This window comes from Cucurbita maxima, unplaced genomic scaffold, assembly GCF_002738345.1.
Source record: "Cucurbita maxima cultivar Rimu unplaced genomic scaffold, Cmax_1.0 Cma_Scf00015, whole genome shotgun sequence".
Classification (NCBI taxonomy): Eukaryota; Viridiplantae; Streptophyta; class Magnoliopsida; order Cucurbitales; family Cucurbitaceae; genus Cucurbita; species Cucurbita maxima.
In genome coordinates, this window is record NW_019272031.1 from 4,307,334 (window position 1) to 4,328,819 (window position 21,486).

Below are 21,486 nucleotides of genomic sequence, written 5' to 3' on the forward strand. Positions count from 1 at the left end.
GTCAACTAAAAAAAAAAAAAAAAAAAAAAAAAAAAAAAAGGTAAAACGGGTATAAAAATTACGTGCCAACATAGAACGATTATGCGACGAGGTAAAGAAAAGAAAATTTTAGATTAAAACTCAAATCCAACCTCTTATCTTTGGCACGAGGTCGAGATTGTCCCTATACTTGGTCTCATTAGAAGGTCCCGACCTTTTAAAAAGGCATGTGCCATGCATGCTCTCGACTCGTGATATCCTGTTTCAACTCAATCCGGTTTATATCTAATCTAATTGGACGACAAAAACGTTAAAAAAAACCCTAAATTATTTTCATATAAATACCTATTTTGGATTGAGAGAAAATAAGCTAAATTCAATAATAATAATAATAATAATAATAATAATAATAATAATAATAATTTGTACTTTAAAAAGAAAGAAAAAAAAACGGTAAAGCGCTTTCATTATTTTCAAAGTGAAGTGACGAATTTCTCCCTCGACAAAATTACCAAATTACCCTAAGAAATCAAAACGCACCGTTTCGTATATACTTAACAGACTATAAATTAGGTCGGTGCTCTACCATCAATCTCAAATTCGATCTTCTTCTTCATCTTTATCCTCGCCGCCACAGTTCCCAATTCTAGAGAGAGAAGCAGATTACCAGTAGAGAGAGAAACAAAACCGATGGGAAATTGCCAAGCCGTAGACACAGCATCTCTTATCATACAACACCCAGCCGGAAAAATCGATCGATTATACTGGCCAGTGAACGCCGGCGAGATTATGAAGTCAAATCCCGGCCACTACGTTGCTCTTCTCATCTCCACCGAAATATGCTCATCGGAAACCTCTGACCTACACTGTCGCCGCCGCGATAATCACCGGCAAGCAAACAGCACAAATTCCAACTCGGTCCGTTTGACCCGAATCAAGCTGCTCAAGCCCACCGATTCCCTCGTTCTAGGCCAAATTTACCGCCTCGTCAAAACCCAAGGTTTGTTCAATTGTTCAATTTCTTGTTTGATTCAATTAATTCCTCTGATTTATGAACTGGATTCTTAATTTCGTGATGTGGGTTAGACGTTTTGCAGGGTTTGAAAGCCAAACAGGAAGCGAAAATGAAGAAAAACATGTTGGATTTTGAGGGAAAACTTCAAAAATTTGAGAAGGAAACTGAAGGAGATAGTAATCAGGTGGGTATTTTTCAATGTTCATGTTTAGATTCCTGGAAAATCTGTGGTTCATAAATGGATTATGATCATTGCTTGTTTTCAATTCCTTTTAGATAATGAAAAGTGAGAGAAACAGAGCAGTGTGTTCATCGGCTAAATCGAGAGGATGGCAGCCTTCTCTGCAAAGCATTTCAGAGGGTGGAAGCTAAGGATTTAAGGTTTATGATTCAAAAATGTAATGATGGGATGAAATTGTGGGAGTTTTAGAGGGAGATTTGTGCATAAAAATGTGTAGTTCTTACAGAAACAGAACAGAGGACAAAGGGAAACGAAAATGGATTTGATATATGGGAACACTGTTCTTTGAATTTCATTTGAGAAACTGAAAATAGGGTTTGGAAGATTGAAATAATTCCTGAGTTGTTTGTGTTCTTTGTGTTCTTGTTGAGATAGATGAACAATTCTTGTTTGTTTCTTCGGTTTCTTGAACAGTTCGAATGGGAATAGAAAAAAAAATCGAAGCTCAAATTGAACAGAGGAAAAAAGAAAGGAGAAAGGTCGACTCACTAGAACGGCCTCACAAAACACTTACATGCTTGGGGAAACGAAACATTCTCGAACCAAATTCAAATGGAAGTGTCCCATTTTCGATGGCTCAATCATAGGAATTTCAAAGTTAAACGGAGTTTGGTTTGGAGCAATTCTACTAGACAACACGAGTGAACACAAAACATGCTAAAATAACTCATCTTAACCTCAGACAAGTATCTAACCTAGTCATGTGAGATACTTAGGTATGTGGTAGATGATACAAGTAAATGTTTGATTGGAGAGAGGAAGAACGTCGGGCACTAAAGGAGTGTGAATTATGAGATCTCATATCAGTTTGAGAGGGAATGAAGCGCTGGCTTCGAAGGGGGTGAATTGTGAGATTGCACATCTCTCGGAGAGGAGAACCTGGGGTTTATAAGTGGTACAAAGTGCTGGAGTTCGAAGGGGATGAATTGTGAGATCTCACATCGATTGGAGAGAGTAACGAAACATTCATTGTGAGATCTCACATCGATTGGAGAGAATAACGAAACATTCATTATAAGGGTCATGCACGTTTTTAAACTTTGAGGGAAAAGTTAAAAAAAAGACAATATTTACTAGTGGTGAGTTTGAGTTATTACAATGTCGGTGTCGAGTCCAATCTAAATCTTAGACATAAACCAAAATAAAATACATTTAAAAGACGAACGACCCAAAACAAAATCGATATCACATCTAATTTTGATGACGAAGCTTAAAAGATTAAGGGTGAGAAGTAAGGAAGCAAAAGTTAGAGATAAAGTGAAAGGGAATGAAGTGGGGCATAGAATGTTTGAGATAGTTCAAGCAAAGGAAACAACGTATAGGCAAGGGGGATGGGATTTTGACCCAAAAAATGGAATTGATAGCCATTGAGAGTGCAAGAAAAGGGAGAGTGCGTGCTCTTTTAGCTTGTCTTTCTGTGCCATGCACGGCCACGCAGCATGCTCCAACATACCCCATCAGTACCAATCACTATGCATTCTCAAACACAAACCAACATCTTTCACCTTCCCATCTTTTTCATCATCATCCACCTTTACTTTGAATCAAATTTTAAATCATAGTCTTTTAAGTTCTAAACTTGGATAATTTCCGTCTGTGTATGATGAACATCTGAATCAAATTTTAAAAACACGAGATAGCTAAAATTCCTCAGTATTAAAGATAAAAAAGTGTAACAGTCCAAGTTCATTGTAAGCAGATATTATTTCAACCTATTATGTTTCGCTATAAGCCTCACGATTTTAAGACGAGTCTCTTATAGAGAGGTTTACAATATTTGATAAGCGATCTAAAAGTAAATTTGAGTCTATCTTACGTTTGAAGTATGAAAAGTTATATCAAGTAAGGGTTATATGTGGGTTGAGACTTTTTTTTTTTTTTTTTTTTTTTTACGAAATTCAATTTTTCAGGCTTTTTTTTTTNTGGGTTGGTTCAAATTGTTGGTAAAAATGTATTTTTTAAAATTAACATTAAATTCGAGATGGTTCGGTTTAACCTAACCAAGTTTCAGGGGAATTCACGAACCAAACCAGTCCATAAAATTTTTATTTATTTGAATCGAATCCAACCTAAATCATACGAATTGGGTTGAGTTGATCGGGTTTTTAAACACCCGAGAAATAGTTAAAATTAATTATTTTTGTCAAAGTAAAAACGAGATAATTTTATTTAATAATGATTTAAATGGAAATTATTTAGAATTGATGGGTCAAAGAATTTAAAATAATAAATTTCCAAAAGATATTTCAATCATATTATAAAAAGAATTGCCTAAAGTCCATACAATATGTACCTAGAAATAGTCATATTATAGCCTATATGAATCAATTGGTACCCATAAAAAAAACATTCAAATAATTAATTTAATAATTAAAATAAATACATAAATAAATAACTCGAGTGGGCAAAGAACTTCTACATCAAAAAAAAAAAAAAAAAAATTATTCAATCTTTGACAAAACCATTCCCGAGAATGATTACGATCGAATTCCCACTTACCCTTTGCTTGCTTTTAAAGAAAGAACTTCACGACCCAATTTTTAGGAGACGACGTCTTTCTAAGATTTGGTTTCTTCAGTTCGATTAATATTTCATTTCATGTCACGTGAATGTTTGTGAATGAAGCATTTAGAAATGTTTAATTTCATTGTAATTTCATTATGGTCTGAAGCGTTGTAGATGAGTATTGAATCGTTAGGTCCAGTGGTTGATGTTAATTGGACTGAGCTACTATGCTACTGAACCCGACCAAACGACATGTCAACTAAAATAAAAGAAAATTGTTCGTTCTTCTTTCTAACTCACGGCTGGAAATTGACCGTAACATAAAAGAATAAATAATTTAACGTTTAAAATTAAATCATGATTTAGTCCCTAAACTATATTAAAATTGAATTTAAGAGCTTGTAGTTTCATCTAATTATTTTTATTATACCATTGAAATAAACCAAAAGGGGGAGGGAAATTAAGGGCACTTGGTCTTGTTGCCATGCGTGGTCATGCCGGTGTAGCAAGTGCCGCACATCTCACGGTTCCCTGAAGTCCCCGGCGGCACGCAGTTGCAGCGCAAGCAGCACGTCCCGCACACCCTCAAGCACCGGTTCGGCCTCGAGTGCGCTCCACATCGCCGCTTGCACTCCCATCCACAGTCTACAGACAATTCTTATTAAATAATGAACTAAACTCAACCTAATCATAAAATTTAAGTCAATCCAGCTCGAATAAGTTTATAATCCAATTCAAACCGTACTTATTGAGTTGGTTTGATCAGATTTTGCGAGTAATCGAATTTTTGAACACTACTATGATTTAAACCTAACCCAACACGAATAAGTTTATAACCCAATTCAAACCGTACGAGTTGAGTTGAGTTGATTAGATTTTTTTTGGACAATCGGGTTTTTGAACACTACTATGATTTAAACCTTACTCAACTCGAATAAGTTTATAACCCAATTCAAGTCGTACGGGTTGAGTTGGATTGATCAGGTTTTTCGGGCAATCGAGTTTTTGAATACCACGATAATTTAAACCTGACCCAACTCAAATAAGTTTATAACTCAATTCAAACCGTACGGGTTGAGCTAGGTTGATCAGGTATTTTTGCGTAATCAGGTTTTTGAATACCACTATGATTTAAACCTAACTCAACTCGAATAAGTTTATAACACAATTCAAGTCGTACGGATTGAGGTGGATTGATCAGGTTTTTCGGACAATCGAGTTTTTGAACACCACTATGATTTAAACCTGACCTAACTTGAATAAGTTTATAACCAAATCCAAACCGTATGGATTGAACTGGGTTGATAAGGTTTTTCAGGTAATTGAGTTTTTGAACGCTACTATTAGTTTCTTACCTATTTTGGTCATCACCCTCTCGTTTGGCCTCCTCACCGTCCCTCCTCCTCCTCCTCCCCCTCCGGGGTTTCCATCAAAGCCGACGGACCCTCCATGAAGAAAGCTTGCCGGTGAAAGGCAAAGGAAGGCGAGAACTCCAAGAAGAAGAAGGAAACGAGCAGCCATGGGAGCTTTCCTAAGCGTTATGAGGACACTTCCTTCAACATCTTCTTGAGTTGGTCATATAATGGACTCTTGTGGTTATGTGAATTTCCCAAACAGGACATGGTTTGTTGGGTAAATTACATGAGAGTGGCAGAGTGGGCGAGCTGGAAAGCCTGTCGTGTGGGGACATTTTTGTCTTTTTGGACACACATTTTGCCATGCATGTCACTACTCATAATAATCCCAACCAAATGGCACTCTCGAGCTGATCGTAATTCATGTCGGTTTCGTGGTCATTTTTCTAATAGGATCAATCTCACTAACCCAAAAAGAGTCTTGCACTCTAAACTAACCGAACCCAAACCCTATTATACTCAAATTTTAAAAGATTAAAAAGTTTAACGTCTGTAACCGATGTTAACGATAGACACTGATTTATGAATTTTTGAGAATTTAGTTGTTAATGTAACGTGAATCAGCAGCATTTTTCGACAATTCAATAAAAAAAATAGAGGATTGGGTTGAATTATAAACTGTATTTAAATTGTTTGGATTACCGACTAAAAATTTCGAATTGGTTCAAAAGCGAGCTCGTAATGGAAACCAGCTTGGGTGATGCTCCACGAACATGCTGTCTTCCACTATTTGCATAAAGACGACAATAAAGTTGCTGAAAATAATTTGCAAAACCACACACTTGTGTTTTTACTTGGGAATTGAATTCTGTCCTTTTTGGACTAAGAAGTTGGATATGTGTGTCCTCTAACCTATTATAGATTCGGTTACGTAATAGTTTCAGATGATGATTAGTTTGATCTTACAATCCAATCCAAACTTAGCTCAGTTTAGTAGATTAGCCGACCAACAAATTAAGTCTAGGTTGGGTTAGTGTGAGATCTCACACACGTTTAGAGAGTGTAACGAAACATTCCTTTTAAAAGTGTGAAAATTCTTAATACACTTATTTTAAAATTGGGAGACTGACAGCGATACGTAACGGGCCAAAACAGATAATATTTGCGAGCTGTAGTCTTAGGCTGTTATAAATGGTATCAGAGCCAGACAGCAGGCGGTATGCCAGCGAGGACATTCGGCCCCTAAGGAGGGTGGACTGTAAGATCCCATATTGATTGGAGAGGGGAGCGAAACATTCTTTATAAGAGTGTTTGGGTCTCAAGGAGAGTGGATTGTGAGATCCCACATCGATTGGAGGAACGAAGCATTTCTTACAAGGGTGTAGCAATCTCTCACTAGTAGACGTATTTTAAAACGGTGAGACCAACGACAATACATAACAGATCAAAACGAACAATATTTCCTAATGTGGGCTTGGGTTATTACACCTGGCGTGGCCCAATCCTCTGGACATCCAACCCAACAACCCACACGTATTATTGGGCCCAACCCCACGTACACACGTCCTACTAGTATGGAGCAACCCAGCACCAAACACCAACTCAAACTCATCGACACGATCCAAGCCATCCATTTTTTACAGGTTTCGATGCATAAAGACATTCTATGATACATATTATGACATGATATGACGTGATACGAAAGAAAATACAAAATTATTTTTAAAAAAAATGAGGAAATTCAAGAAAGGGTTTGATCATAACAGACACTCCAAGAACTTCTCCTATTCAACTGAAAACCATTGTATGGATCCCATATTTTCTCTCATTCATTAATTTTAATCCAAATTTGGTTGTTTTTCTTTAGCTTATTGGTTCCTTCTTCTTCTTATTATTCTTCATTGCCCTTCATTGGAAGTGGCTTCCCCATAGATAAGGAGGAAGCAATAACTTCTCTTCTTCCTCCTCCTTTTCACCTCAACCATGGCTTTCCCTTTTCTTTTTCTCATTGTCCTCTCCGTCCCCGTCTCCGTCGACTCGAAACTCACCCTCGGTTATTACCAAAAAACATGTCCCAACTTCGAGAAGATCATCCGCGAGACCGTCACCAATAAACAAATCAATAGTCCAGTTACTGCCGCAGGAACCCTACGACTCTTCTTTCATGACTGCATGGTCGATGGTTGCGATGCCTCTGTCCTCATTTCCTCCAATACCTTCAACAAAGCCGAACGTGAGGCCGATATCAACCATTCCCTCTCTGGGGATGCCTTTGATGTCATCATTCATGCCAAAACCAACCTCGAACTCGTCTGTCCTGGCATTGTATCTTGTTCTGATATCTTAGCTCAGGTAAGTTTTTTTAGTTTTATGCTCGTAATCTTCTACTTACTTAACTAATGTGAGTGTTCGACGAGTCTGGTTGATTTCAGGCGACTCGGGATTTGGTGGTGATGGTTGGAGGTCCGTTCTACAACGTTCGATTAGGGAGAAAAGATGGGATGATATCAAAATTAGAGAATGTGGAAGGGAACCTCCCATTAGTGAGCGATTCAGTGGACCAACTCATTGATATGTTCGCCGGAAAAGGGTTCACGACCAAAGAATTGGTGGCACTGTCCGGCGGCCATACCATCGGATTCTCCCACTGCAAGGAGTTCGCCGGCCGCCTCTTCAATTTCAGCGCCACCACACCCACTGACCCAGACATTTACCCAAAATTCGCCGAGAAACTCAAGGTCATGTGCGGTAATTTTCAAAAGGACTCCGACATGTCAGCATTCAACGACGTAATGACACCTGGCAAATTCGACAACATGTACTTTCAGAATCTGCCACGTGGACTTGGATTATTGGCTACTGACAATGCGCTAGGTAAGGATCCGAGGACCAAGCCGTTTGTGGATATGTACGCCGTGAACCAGACGGCGTTTTTTAACGACTTCGCTCACGCTATGGAGAAACTCAGTATTCACGGCGTTAAGACGGGAAGGAAAGGGGAAGTTCGGCGAAGGTGTGATTTGTTCAATTCTATTAAGACATAAGACATTTGGATTTTCTTTTTTTCTTTTTTTAACAAAATAAACAAAAAAAAAAAAAGGAACAATGAAGGAAATTAATGTTGTTTCTCTAAGAAGAAGGGCAATATATATATATATATTTAACTTCTTATTTATTATTTATTTTTCGTTCGGAAATTGGTCTCTTTTGTTTGCTTTCGTTCGGAATCGTGATCAATTATGATGGTACTGATATTGTTTTTTGGGCGGTGATGATGGTCTACCCTACTTAATGGATCTGAGTCGTTACATCTACCTCATACTATTAAAGTTATTATTGCAGCAAAAGGAAGGTTGGAATGCCAACAAGCGTCTATTATTGAATTCACTCACCAGATAGTACCCCATTTTTGGAATGCCCAATGCCAAGTCTTGAATGGGTAAAACGCCAATCCCTAAAACGTACTTTATCTACTGGGTTACGAGTGGGCATTTTACCAGAGGTTACTATTGCATCTAAATGATACCGAAGGTTAAATGTTTACTACCTAATCTATGTCCTTGTGTTTAATATTGCCCAAAAGTACTGCCCACCAACGACCTCGGTTCGAGGTTCTTTTTTTCGTAAAATAAGGCCCACTTGAAAATCGGGGAAAGTTTGGCAAGTGATTTCTATAAGAATATGACAAACTATCACCCAACATAGTCAAATCAATTTACTAGCAGAAAAAGCATCCCAAAATGCAGGCATTGTAGCATGTCATTTTCTACTTTGTGGGGGCAAATGGGATGATAAAAAGGATTAGAAGCTTTTCAAACATATACACTTGTGAAAACATTTACATTACAAATTTAAAGGTTCTTGGAGTACTTCAACAAGGGACAAGACTGATTTTCGGATACCTTTCGCTGTCGGCCGCCGCCTGTTCTCTTCGAACATTTCGAACAGAGCTTGCCATGAGTGTAAAGAAGACAGTTGAGATCAAATTTGAGATGATTTGGGATCCTTTGGTTGAGATGAAGATATGTTTTGTTCCTGTCCGCCTCATCAGGGACCCAACCGATGAATTTCGCAATCTCGAAGACCTGCAAACATGTTGAAGAATCAAAATCTTCCAATGGTCTTAAAGAAAAAGGATCACTAACTCATCAGAAATCAAAACTCAATTATATGTTACTCACATGGGTGTCTACTGGAAAGTCGTCTTTCTGAAGATTGAACATCAATACACAGGCTACCTGTCAAATATAACTTGTATGATCGATTCAATTCATCGGTAACACTAAGCAATCAAGATGCAAAACCGACGCGACCTGGCTTATAAACTATGATGCCTTACACAAGCCAGAGATAACATGATTCAATTCATCCGTAACACGAAGCAATCAAGATGCAAACCAACTCGACCTGGTTTATAAACCATGATGCCTTAAACAAGCCAGAGATAGCATGATTCAATTCATCCGTAACACTAAGCAATCAAGATGCAAACCGACACGACCTGGTTTATAAACCATGATGCCTTAAACAAGCCAGAGATAGCATGATTCAATTCATCCGTAACACTAAGCAATCAAGATGCAAACCGACGCGACCTAGTTTATAAACCATGATGCCTTAAACAAGCCAAAGATAGCATGATTCAATTCATCCGTAACACTAAGCAATCAAGATGCAAACCGACGCGACCTGGTTTATAAACCATGATGCCTTAAACAAGCCAGAGATAGCATGATTCAATTCATCCGTAACACTAAGCAATCAAGATGCAAACCGACGCAAACAAGCCAGAGATAGCATGATTCAATTCATCCGTAACACTAAGCAATCAAGATGCAAACCGACGCAACCTAGTTTATAAACCATGATGCCTTAAACACCGTAACACTAAGCAATCAAGATGCAAACCGACGCAACCTAGTTTATAAACCATGATGCCTTAAACAAGCCAAAGATAGCATGATTCAATTCATCCGTAACACTAAGCAATCAAGATGCAAACCGACGCGACCTGGTTTATAAACCATGATGCGTTAAACAAGCCAGAGATAGCATGATTCAATTCATCCGTAACACTAAGCAATCAAGATGCAAATCGACGTGACCTGGTTTATAAATCATGATGCATTAAACAAGCCAGAGATAGCATGATTCAATTCATCCGTAACACTAAGCAATCAAGATGTAAACTATCCATAACACTAAGCAATCAAGATGCAAACCGACGCAACCTGGTTTATAAACTATGATGCCTTAAACAAGTAAGAGAGCATGAATTCATCCGTAAAACTAAGCAATCAAGAAGCAAACCGACGCGACCCTGTTTATAAACTATTATGCCTTAAACAAGCCAGAGATAGCCGCAACAGATGTGATTAGAATAAAGACTCTTCAGCAGAAGCCTTAAACTAGGATCCCAATAGATACAGTTAAGTTGAGGTATAGCTCCATGCACAGCAAGATCTAGAAATGAAACTAAAATTAGGCTATGAAGGCTTGTTCATTCAAACAATACCGTTTTGGGACCAATTCCTTTGAAGGTGGACAGTTCAGCCTTTACTTCATCGATGGATAAATTGTGCAAGTACTCCAGGCATAATTTGCCTCTTCTCTTTGACAAAGAACTCAATATGTTTTTAATGCAAGAGGCTTTTGTGGGTGCTAATCCTCCACATCTTATGGCATCCTCTATGCATTTGGATTCAGCTGAAAGAACCTACAGCAAAATTTGAGTTCATAAAATCAAAACCTCCAAGGTTTCAGGAAAACCAATAGAACTCCAATAATCAATCACATTATCCATAGGAGATATCAAGTTTTCCTTTAAACTGTAAGCAAGATATATTATGAAAGATTAGTTTGAAATTATCAGAAAACAGAAAAGATTTGAGGTCTTTCATTAGAATCATAACTGATAACACAAACAAAACTAATAAAACTTATGGTCCAGCAACATGATAAGCTTCATTTCAATCAGTTGTTCATCTCGAAAATGATATTCAAATTTTTCAAAAGGTAGCATTGACAATACAGATGAATTAGCAGACATATAGCAATACATCTCAAGTATCGAGTAACGAATACTTCACTGAACAATAACTATGAGCATCAGTTTCATTTCCTAAATCCTTCATTGCAAAAAGAAATCGACAGTACAATCCAATAATAAGCAAATTAAGCCATTAAAAAAAACGATGAAGACTCACATCTTCCCAGGTAGCAAAAGCAGACTTGAGAGAAGCAAAAGCCTTCTCAGAATTAGCCTCCGTAGTGTTTTGCGATAACACTGTCCTCACTAACCCATCCAGAACGCTCTCCGATTTCACATTTTCCGCTAACTCACCACCGCTGCCGTCCACGACGGAGCAGCACTCGCTCAACCTCTCTCTCTCCTTCCGATATATCACAAACTCTCGGGGAAAACCATGGAGATTCAACAGATCGTCTCGTACGGACAAACATTCGTCAGAAGTGGGCGAAGAATAAGCCGGATACGGTTCATTGGTTGAGCAATCGAAGCCATTAACAGTTCTGATTGATTTTGCTCGAGGTCCATTCGAGTGAGAATCGCCATCTGGCTCTGGTTTTTGAAGACGCCTCTTTTTACAGGTCGTCTTCTTCATCACGCCGAGTGAAGCTGATTCGTTCTCTGATCGTATGGACTATGAAGCCCTTTTTGGGCTTTTTCAATTGGGCTTCTCAAACGGCCCAAGTAAACTCGCGAACTAAATAGTTCAGCCCAATTAGCTAAAACGGCCCAAGTAAACGGTTGAAAAGTAAATTTTGTTTTTTTTTTATATATAATTATTTTAGGGCATGATTAAAGATGACGTGGAAATTGATTATAAATAATAAAATGTCTTTGGATTTTGTCCGTTAAGTTGAATGGTAAATATGGAATCTTATTTTGTCTGCTACAATTCCTGCTGTCACGCATGGAATTTGAGACCGCCCAATCGTTGATTGCCACGATGTTTTAGTCAACTCCTCACCAAACCTTCTCATTTGACTTTTATTTTCTATATTTTTTTTTAAATCACTTGTTAATCTTAATTATTTTGTGACCTTTGACTTTAAATTTAAATAAAGGTTCAAACGCATCACTAGCAAATATTGTATTATTTGGATTTTTGTTTAGGTTGCTTTCGAGCTTTCTCTCAAAATTTTAAAACACTTCTACTAGAAAGAGATTTATATATCTCTCGTTTTTCTTTTCAACCGACGTGAGATCTCACATTACTAGCTAAACCAAAAGTTCTCCACAATTATAGGAATAGAAATAAGTTAGGCTTGAATGGACTCCCGAGTTTCACCATGTTTTTGACATAAATAAATAACTATATAACAATTACATCCTATAAACAAAGAAAATCAAAACTTAGTGGTATTTGTAGAGTACCGGTTCAAGCCAACACCAACCCGGCCGGTCCAGCTGACTCCACCAGAATCAACCCGATCCATCTCAACCGAACCATTCCCGCCAGTTCTCATCATCTGCAAGATTCTCTTAGCCCTCTCCCTCGCCCTTCCACTTCCCCTTTCTTCAACCTCTCTCAAAGCTTCCACCGCGCCCGCCGCCGTCGCCAATCCTTTGAATCGGAATCCGCCTTGACTCAGCGCGTGAAGCGCCACCACACAATTCTCCCGAGTCGACTCGGAATCCATCTCCTTCTCCTTCAACATCCCGACCAAACAATCCACCGCATTCGCATCCAACATCGCCGATCTTCCGTCGACACAGGCGGAGATATTGCACAGAATCAGCAATATTCGACTCGCAAAGCCTTCAATTCTCGTCAACGATAGCAGAATTCCAACGGCGCCGATTTTCACTAATTTTACTCGGTTGCTTGGATTCAATGTCAAATGGTATAAACAAAGCGCTGAATCGTTCCTCGTCCTCTCGTTCTCAGATCGGAGCGCGTTCATCAACACCGGTAAGCCGCCGAGAATTCCAATCGCCATTTTATTCTCGTCGTCTAAGGATAAACTGAACAGAGAACCGGCGGCGTGTTCTTGCGATTCGGCGGATCCGCGATCTAAAACATCGATTAATGGCGGAACGAATCCGGATCGTACGATCTTCATTTTGTTCGATTTCTCGATTGAGAGATTCACGACGGAAGCTACGGCGTTGATTTGGATGTTCATAGATCGAGATGAAACCAGAGGAAGTAGTGCAGCGAGTAATTCCTTCGTGCATAACGAAGCCCTAATCGATTCGTCCGATTTCGTTAAATTTCTTAGGGAAATTACTCCTTCTTGTTGCTCGAATTCCTTATCGCTTCTGAATTTCGAGATGATTCGAGATTCCTCCTCTGAATTCCCTTCTCTGTCAAAGCTTTCATGTACGATCTCCTCCGTCTGCGGCGGAGGAGCATAACAAGAAGGTTGCGTTTTGAAGGGCAAAATAGTACTTTCACATACGATCTCCTCCGTCTGCGGCGGCGAGTTCAGTTGAAATCGATTGACTCGGAGGCCAACCTCCGTCGCCGCATGAACCGCAACTCCCGGGCGTTTATCGGCGACGACTCTTAACAACTCGGTATCAGAAGACAGGAATCGATTATTTTGCCTTTGCTTCTCCATTAACTGACGAACGATTAACTCAATCGAGGTGTAATCCGGCGGCTGTGGGTGTTCGATTCCGTTGTTATCGCACCATTTAAGAATCGTGAGTTTCATGTTTCTGTTGGTGATAACAGAGGAGAAATCCGCCGTTGAGCCGTCGTCATCCGTCGGGGAAAATCCGAAATCTTGACAAACGCGAACGGAGAGGCGCTCGTAGGTCTGGCCGGAGGAGACGACGACTGGGTCCGCCATTAATGACCTGGAAATTCCACAGAGGTACTCTGGAGGGTAGTGAACGGGGCGGTCGGGTTTGGAGGTTGAAGAAGATCGGTGATGGAAGAATTTCAACCTGTGATTGCCATGGCCGACCATTTCTGAGGCAAAAAACAGAGACGAAATCCAGAAATTTGTGAGGTTTGGAATTGATTTATGTGAAATATTTGCGCGGAGAGAGAAGGATTTTCTTCCTTTGTTTTTGAGAGGCTGGATTGAAGACTGTCGGATTGGGACCGAGCCGGATTTCTTGACTTTGAGATTTTGTGTATTAGATACGTTTTAAAAATTGTGTGACTGCAGTAATTTGAGTTAGTTCAGCACCAATAAAAAATTCCCAAGAAATTCCAAGAATTCTTGTTATACGCTAATTCCAATCCTCAATTCTCTTTTTTAGGTTCATTGATATTGAATCAATCGAACGCACTTCTAATACTTGTTCCACTTTTGGAAGACCCTGCGTTATATCGCCAGATCATGATTTTTCATATATAAATGTAACTAAGGTATCTCCTTCGTAAAGGATTTCTCCATAATGTCGATGAACAGTTGCTCCTGAAGTGGCCAAATAAGGCTCAGCTGATCTTATTACTACTTGTAACATAACGTATCAAAGTAAATAATATATACTAGTAGTAGACTTGAGTTGTTACAAATGATATCAGAGCTAGACATCGAGCGATGTGCTAGCAAGAATGTTGAGCTCCAAAGGGGGTGGATATCGAGCGATGTGATGGCGAGGACGTTGGGCCATGAATGGGGTGAATTGTGAGATCTCATATCGATTGGAGAAAGAAACGAGTGTCAACGAGGACATTGGGTATCGAAGGGAGGTGGATTGTGAAATCCCACGCTGGAGAGAGGAACGAATATGCGTGTTAAACTTAAATTATGAGTGTTCATATGATCCGATAACTCGATCAATTCAAATTACTCTAACTAAATAATAAAGGTTGAGTTGGGTTAGACATTTTTGGGTCGATTCACGAATTAACATTCTTTTATCTAGCCGAAAATAAGGTTGCAATCTAATCCACTCTTAATATTATATCAAGAAGATTTGTAAATATTAGATATTTAAATTTTATGTAACATAAATGAATTTAGTATTTTTAAAAATAATTAAAAAAAAAAAAAGCAACCGACAAACTAACCTGAAAATAAAAAAAAAGAAATATAAAGGTCGAAAATTATTTAATTTTTCGAATGTTTATTTGATTTAGTGTTATATATATATATATATATATATATAAAGTTTTGACATTCATGATCAATTTTTAGGCTCAACTTACCACCCATATAAGTAAATGGGCCTACTGAAAGCCCATTTTCGTATTTTGGTCGGCCTTTAGGCCCACATATATCAAACGTACCAAGAATGGGCCAAAAAGGCCCGCCACTATTTTTCATTATTATTATTTAAATTAATATTTTCTATTCAACAAATTATAAAGTAACCAATTATTAGTTTGAAACTTAAATTTTATATTTTTTATTTAAAAATTATAAAATTAGAAAATGAAATTTCTAAAAGTAGAATTCACTATGAGATTAATATTACTAATTTTTTTAGTTCAATAATTGCCTGATGAAAATTAAATAATCTACCTATAGAACAATAATTAACGACTAAATATGTTCAAATTATTTCGTTGTTATACTCAAATCCAATTTTCAAAAATCTAGATTTAATCGAGTAAATTGGATAATATATCAATTATCATCTCAAGGTAAAAAAAAACTCAGGCACATGCTAATATTTCTGAACGCACATGAATCAAATTAACAGAGGGTTTAAATTGATTCAGAAAAAGTAAAAAAGAAAAACAGTAAATAAATTCATATGGGCAAGAAAGAAGACAGCTTTATCAGTAAAATTCAAAGAAAAAAGTTTTTAACTTTAGTCATTAACCGAATATACCGAGAAAATCAAGGAGACGACTTATCTGCTTCTGTCACTTTGAAGCATTTTTTTTTTACTGTACAGTAAAAAACACACTTAAAAAAATCACATTTTTTCCTACCTCCCATCATTAAAACCACTTTCCCAGGAAACAAACAGAAACCCTAGAGAAAATTTCTCCCTTTTCCTTTGAATTTTGAAAAAAAAAAAATAGCAATAGTAGTCAACTACTAAAGTTCTTAACTTTCTAATCGGATCGACCAACTCAAATCTCGATTTTTGTGCTCGATTAGTCGATTACAAGATTTACTATGACCCATCAACTTGAATTAAGATTTTACATGATATCGAACCAGAAACGAAACTTTTTAGATCAAACACGATTGAATCATTAAAAATTAAATTTAACAATAAGTTAAGATCTTGAGTTCGAGGAGTTATTTAACATGGTATCGAAAAAACTCGATCTTAGGATTGAATCGACGATTTTGTCGAGTGGAGCATGTATGTTATGTATGCATGCAAGAAGACATACATGATTGATTGACATGAGAAGAGAGTAAATAATTGAAAGCTGATAATCATGAGAACATACCCACATAATTGCAAACCCTAGAACGTGGTGAGGCGGGTGGTAGCCTTGTTGCTAGGGCTTGGTCGAACAAAAACAAGTAGATTACATGTGAAGATGAACAAAGTAGAGAAGAAAGAGAAGAAATTGTGGGATTCTTTTGAAAACCCAGATGGGAAACATGAAGAAATTGTGTAATTCTTTAAGTTTGATCATAAAAGAGACAAACCCATATGGGATTTGATGAGTTTTAGCAGAAAAAGAGGAAGCTTTAACAACTATATGAAGCAAAGTTGAGAGATTTGAAGATTGATCGCTATCAAATGAATGAAGGATCAAATCGGACCAAGATGCTTGATTCCCCAAAAGAGCAAGCTTTGTGTTTATGAGAGGATTGGTTTAGATCCTTTCATGGTGGTGGAGGAATAGTCCTTCGTGGTGGTGGTGGGGGTGGTTGGTGGGTGTGGAGAGAGAAAGAGAAGGAAGGGGAAGGGAGGTGAGGGTGTAATGATGGAGGAGGAGGAGGAGGAGGAGGTGGTGGTGGAGGAAGAGGGGATCATGATGATGATGATGATTTTTGTTGGGTGTTTTCTTTGAAAGGTTGGAGAAAAATCCAAGGCCTTTGGTGCTATGATGATAATCATCTCTTTCTTCGCTCTCTCTTAATGAACACGAAGAGAGAGGAGAGAGGAGAGAGAGAGATTATTAGGAAAGGAAATGGATGGAGTGGAAGCTTTTTGTTGCCTTCTCTCTCTTGTTTCTATGTAAAAGAGAACGTAGAGGTTCTAGAGGAATACTAGTATAACCTACCTCGAGAACGGATAATTTTTCACTGTTGGATGTATTGGGGTTAGAATGATTTTTGGTTGATGGGTTTTCTAGCCTAGCTCTCACGAGAACGGATAATTTTTCACTATTGGATGTATCGGGGTTAGAATGGTATCTGGTTGATGGGTTTTTTAGTCTAGCTCTCACGAGAACGGATAACTTTTTATTGTTGGATGGTCAGGGTTAGAATGGTTTCTAGTTGATGAATTTTCTAGCCAAACTCTTACAAGAACGTACAATTTTTCACTATTAGATGTATCAGGATTAGAATGGTTTTTGGTTGATGGGCTTTTTAGTCTAGCTCTCATGAGAACGGATAATTTTTCACTATTGAATGTAACAGGGTTAGAATGGTTTTTGGTTGATGGGTTTTTTAGTCTAGTGCAAACGAGAACGGATAATTTTTCACTGTTGGATGTATCAGGGTTAGAATGGTTTCTAGTTGATGAGTTTTCTAGCCTAGTTCTCACGAGAACGGATAATTCTTCATTGTTGGATGTATCAGGGTTAGAATGGTTTCTAGTTGATGAGTTTTCTAGCCTAGCTCTCACGAGAACGGATAATTCTTCACTGTTGGATGTATCAAGGTTAGAGTAACTTCTAGTTGATGGGTTTTCTAGCCTATCTCTCATGAGAACAGATAATTCTTCACTGTTGGATGCATCAAGGTTAGAACAATTTCTAGTTGATGGGTTTTGTACAGTTAGATGTGACAGGAGTCGGGATAATGTGGTTGGTAGTTTTATATTAGTTAAATGTACATAACAAACTCATAAACTCGATGATTATCTAACACTATAAGATAGTTATCTAACATATATAGTAGTTGTAAGATCTCACATCGGTTTGAGAGTAGAACAAAACATTCCTTATAAAGGTGTAAAAACCTTTCTCTAACAAACGCGTTTTAAAGCGGACAATATCTGCTAGCGATGAATTTGAGCAATTATAGTAATATCTACATATGTCTTAACCCATTGAATTATGGTTCGGTCGAACATTTTCAAAACCGAAGAGCTCGATCTAGCATGTGGAATGGCAGCTAAGCTCTGCAAATGTGATGGGCGTAGGGAATATGCATAATTGTTGGGATTCACCAAAGCTTCCATTTTTTGGCCTTTAAAAAGGAAGCTTGGGAAGAATATAATTTAAAATTTTATAATTATTAATTATTATTTTAATTGATGGTAGTAAAAGGCTGTTTGTGACTGTATCTTGTATAGATAAAATCCCTTATTTGGGAGCTTTATTGGGCTTTGGTAAAGAAGGGAATATTTTTTGCAGTTTATTTAATTAATTAATTAATTAATTTTATTAAAACCCACTAAATTAAATTAAATTAAATTAAATTAAATTATAGATCATCCACAAAACCTCTTTTCATCCCCCTTTACTTTAAATTAATGCTTTTTAAAGTTTGATTTTCCCCTTATTTTTTAAGATTTAGTGGTCGAATTTTTAAATAATTAACCGAAACCCTAATTTGCAACGGTTTACCATACCTCGTAGGAAACTCTCCTCGGTATATCTTAGACCAGAACGAATCATTGGTCTTTCTATACCGAGCAGCAAAAAGGAAAAAAAGTGAAGTAGACTCTTTCGTAGAATTCCGATGACTTATCCCGGGTAAATAACTGACTTAAACTTAGTGCTTGTGAAACAGATGTTTAATGCTAGCTGTTACCGAGAAAGAAAGCAAACTCGTAGAGCAAAAAAATGAGTTATTGGGAGGGCCGTGAGAAATCCACTTTCGTGGTTGTCCCTATCGAAAGCTAGAACTCGCCACTTTCTCTAATAATCAGTGTGGAATGAGTCAAAAATCGCACGAGATTCAGATACGGGGCAACAAGACTTTCAGGGGGGGAAATATTTCTTCATATAAACAAAACATTCGTTGTTGCCGATTAGATCACTTTCTCTTAGCAATAAATAACCTATTTATGTAGTGCTCGACATTCCTACGTGTATGACCCTTTCACCACGAACTTAGTTAACCTTGACATTGATAGTTCGACATTTCTATCGATATTTTGATATGTATTAGACATCAACATCGTAGAAAATTTGACGAAATATCGACATATACTAAAATTGAAACCCTTTAAAAGGGTAAATATAATGATTTGTTATATTTTTTTTTACCATGTTTATAATTATTTTAGAAAATTTTTAAGGAACTAAACTAGAACAACTTAAGTCTACCACCCGTACATATTGTTGTCATATAGGTCCGAGTCGAGCATCCAATTCTTTCGACTTACTATTATATATAAAAAAAAATAAAAAAAAGGACAATCAAACCTATTTCTCGATTCAATAGAAGCACAAAGAGATGAATAGGATCCCAAATAACGAGAGATACGTAAAAAATAGGTTCGTACGCCTATTCCTAATCGTAAATGGAATGTAAGGACTCGGATTTAGCCTGTTACATATCACGGTCAGCCTCCCAGTTTTAAAACTTATCTATTAAAGAGGAGTTTCTACACTGTTACAAGAAACACTGGCGTGACGGGATTTTAAATTAATATTTTTTTAAAAAATAAATATATAAAAAAATTGAAAAATGGTAAAAAGTGGATGAATGTGGTAGTTTGTCTGCTGTGGAAGTGGTAATTTCGAGGGGTTGAGAGAATAAACAGACTGAGTGTACTGGAAAATTACCTGAACTCTAGTTTGGCTCTTTTTTTTTTAATCCAAAATTATTCATCCAATTGAGAATAATATTCGGTCTTCATGGGGACAATCAATTAGATACCACGTGTCGTTTCGTACCGCTCCCAAGATTTTAGTAAAGGATCTCGAGCGAAGAACTACAGTTAGTTGTAAATTGGCATTGGAAGATATGTCAGCGAGTTAGTGAGTTATTGATCATTGATGAACAAAAGTTTTAGGATCAGTATGCTCGAGTTGATTTAGGAGCATCACGAGTCCTGGGAGTATTCGATAGGAATCTCTTAGTAAGAGTGGTACAATTCAAATCAATGTTTTGTTTCTTCGGATTTGATTGTGTCATTCGTCGTTGCAACTACGAGAATTTCACCGAAGAAATGTGAATTTTTTTAGTACTCTATTTCTCGTGGAATGACGAATATGTTCATCTAATCTAACTACATCGCGTAAATTCGTACTAACTTGTGTTTAGTGTACACTATCTATTGATAAAGCTAAATCATGAATCATACCTAGTGTCATATTTGCACCCTCTCGGTATGTTTACAAACGATTGTGTGGCACTCACTCTCAGCACTAAATGAGTCAGTCAACTCGAAATCATGTCGCCTATGGCCGAACGACGTTCTGATTCCATTTGAGAAGAAGGTTTTTAGAATACGGGAGCAGAGAGATTTTCGAAAGAGAGTTTTAAAACAATATTGAAAAGAAATGTTGAAAACAATGTTATAAGCTATAAACGAGAAAGACAACACAACGGCTTAGATAACATATAACTATGGGTAGGAAGAATCCTCCTAGAGTACATTTTGAGACATTTCAGGTCTCTCAAGTGTAGACATGATTACGCCGACACGTCACTATACATCATGAAAGCGGTACACAAAGCTGATTACATCTAAATAGTTTGAGCAAAGATTTACATCAATATAGCATTAATTTCTTAAAGATGCTTTTGTTTTTGTTTATACTTCATTGATTAAACGATAAACGTTTCATTGTCTTTTTTCCGTGATATTCAATTATTGGATAAACATATAATACGTAATATTACGAATTATCGAAAAAATATTTTACAAAAAAAAAAAATTATTATTATTTTATCAAATACTATTTAAAATTTGAAATATATTCCTAAAAATACTAAAAGAACTTTTAAAAAAAAAAAAAAAAAAAAAATTCCAAAATGAATGATAACAATTTTGACCAACTAGAGCACTCAAAAATAATTTTCCAAGTATTTATTTATTTATTTCTATATTTTCATTTTTTATTTTTTTATTTTTAAATTCAACCGAAATAACCTTTTAAAAATTCTTTAATTATAATTAAAAAGCACTTTTTATTATATTTTCTTAAATAATATAGAATAAAGTAATTCTTCTAAATAATTAATCTCATGATTAGACATAATGTCTATATTATTTGAACTAATTAATTTCCCCTAAAAACCCCTAATTAGTGTAATCACTCCCATGGTTGACCTTTGTTAAGGTCACACCTCACCTCCTCAAACAACCTTTAAGAAAATGCCCAAACAAAATTAAAAAAAAAAAAAAAAAAAAAAAAAAA

The 21,486-nt window shown here is 37.0% G+C and overlaps 5 protein-coding genes across 5 annotated transcripts; 2 read left to right on the forward strand and 3 right to left on the reverse strand.

Moving 5' to 3' along the window:
- Positions 1 to 586: 586 nt before the first annotated feature.
- LOC111490314 lies at positions 587 to 1,589 on the forward strand. Its single transcript, XM_023138905.1, has 3 exons — positions 587 to 979; positions 1,066 to 1,178; positions 1,271 to 1,589. Exons 1-3 carry the CDS (start codon positions 670 to 672, stop codon positions 1,364 to 1,366), a joined length of 519 nt encoding a protein of 172 aa, XP_022994673.1. The 5' UTR covers positions 587 to 669; the 3' UTR covers positions 1,367 to 1,589.
- A 2,540-nt stretch (positions 1,590 to 4,129) lies between these two features.
- Positions 4,130 to 5,306, reverse strand: LOC111490323 (snakin-2-like). Its single transcript, XM_023138913.1, has 2 exons — positions 5,096 to 5,306; positions 4,130 to 4,385 (listed from the first exon to the last, which is right to left on the reverse strand). The coding sequence occupies exons 1-2, from the start codon at positions 5,259 to 5,261 to the stop codon at positions 4,201 to 4,203; spliced, it is 351 nt and encodes a 116-aa protein (XP_022994681.1). The 5' UTR covers positions 5,262 to 5,306; the 3' UTR covers positions 4,130 to 4,200.
- Positions 5,307 to 6,870: 1,564 nt separating this feature from the next.
- LOC111490294 (peroxidase 41-like) lies at positions 6,871 to 8,172 on the forward strand. The gene is made up of 2 exons (XM_023138877.1): positions 6,871 to 7,447; positions 7,528 to 8,172. The coding sequence occupies exons 1-2, from the start codon at positions 7,079 to 7,081 to the stop codon at positions 8,137 to 8,139; spliced, it is 981 nt and encodes a 326-aa protein (XP_022994645.1). The 5' UTR covers positions 6,871 to 7,078; the 3' UTR covers positions 8,140 to 8,172.
- A 613-nt stretch (positions 8,173 to 8,785) lies between these two features.
- Positions 8,786 to 11,734, reverse strand: LOC111490296 (putative DNA glycosylase At3g47830). The gene is made up of 4 exons (XM_023138879.1): positions 11,302 to 11,734; positions 10,611 to 10,811; positions 9,277 to 9,333; positions 8,786 to 9,180 (listed from the first exon to the last, which is right to left on the reverse strand). Exons 1-4 carry the CDS (start codon positions 11,716 to 11,718, stop codon positions 8,947 to 8,949), a joined length of 909 nt encoding a protein of 302 aa, XP_022994647.1. The 5' UTR covers positions 11,719 to 11,734; the 3' UTR covers positions 8,786 to 8,946.
- A 656-nt stretch (positions 11,735 to 12,390) lies between these two features.
- On the reverse strand, positions 12,391 to 14,218 carry LOC111490268 (U-box domain-containing protein 38-like). Its single transcript, XM_023138836.1, has one exon. The coding sequence runs from the start codon at positions 14,036 to 14,038 to the stop codon at positions 12,467 to 12,469; it is 1,572 nt and encodes a 523-aa protein (XP_022994604.1). The 5' UTR covers positions 14,039 to 14,218; the 3' UTR covers positions 12,391 to 12,466.
- Between the last annotated feature and the right edge of the window lie 7,268 nt (positions 14,219 to 21,486).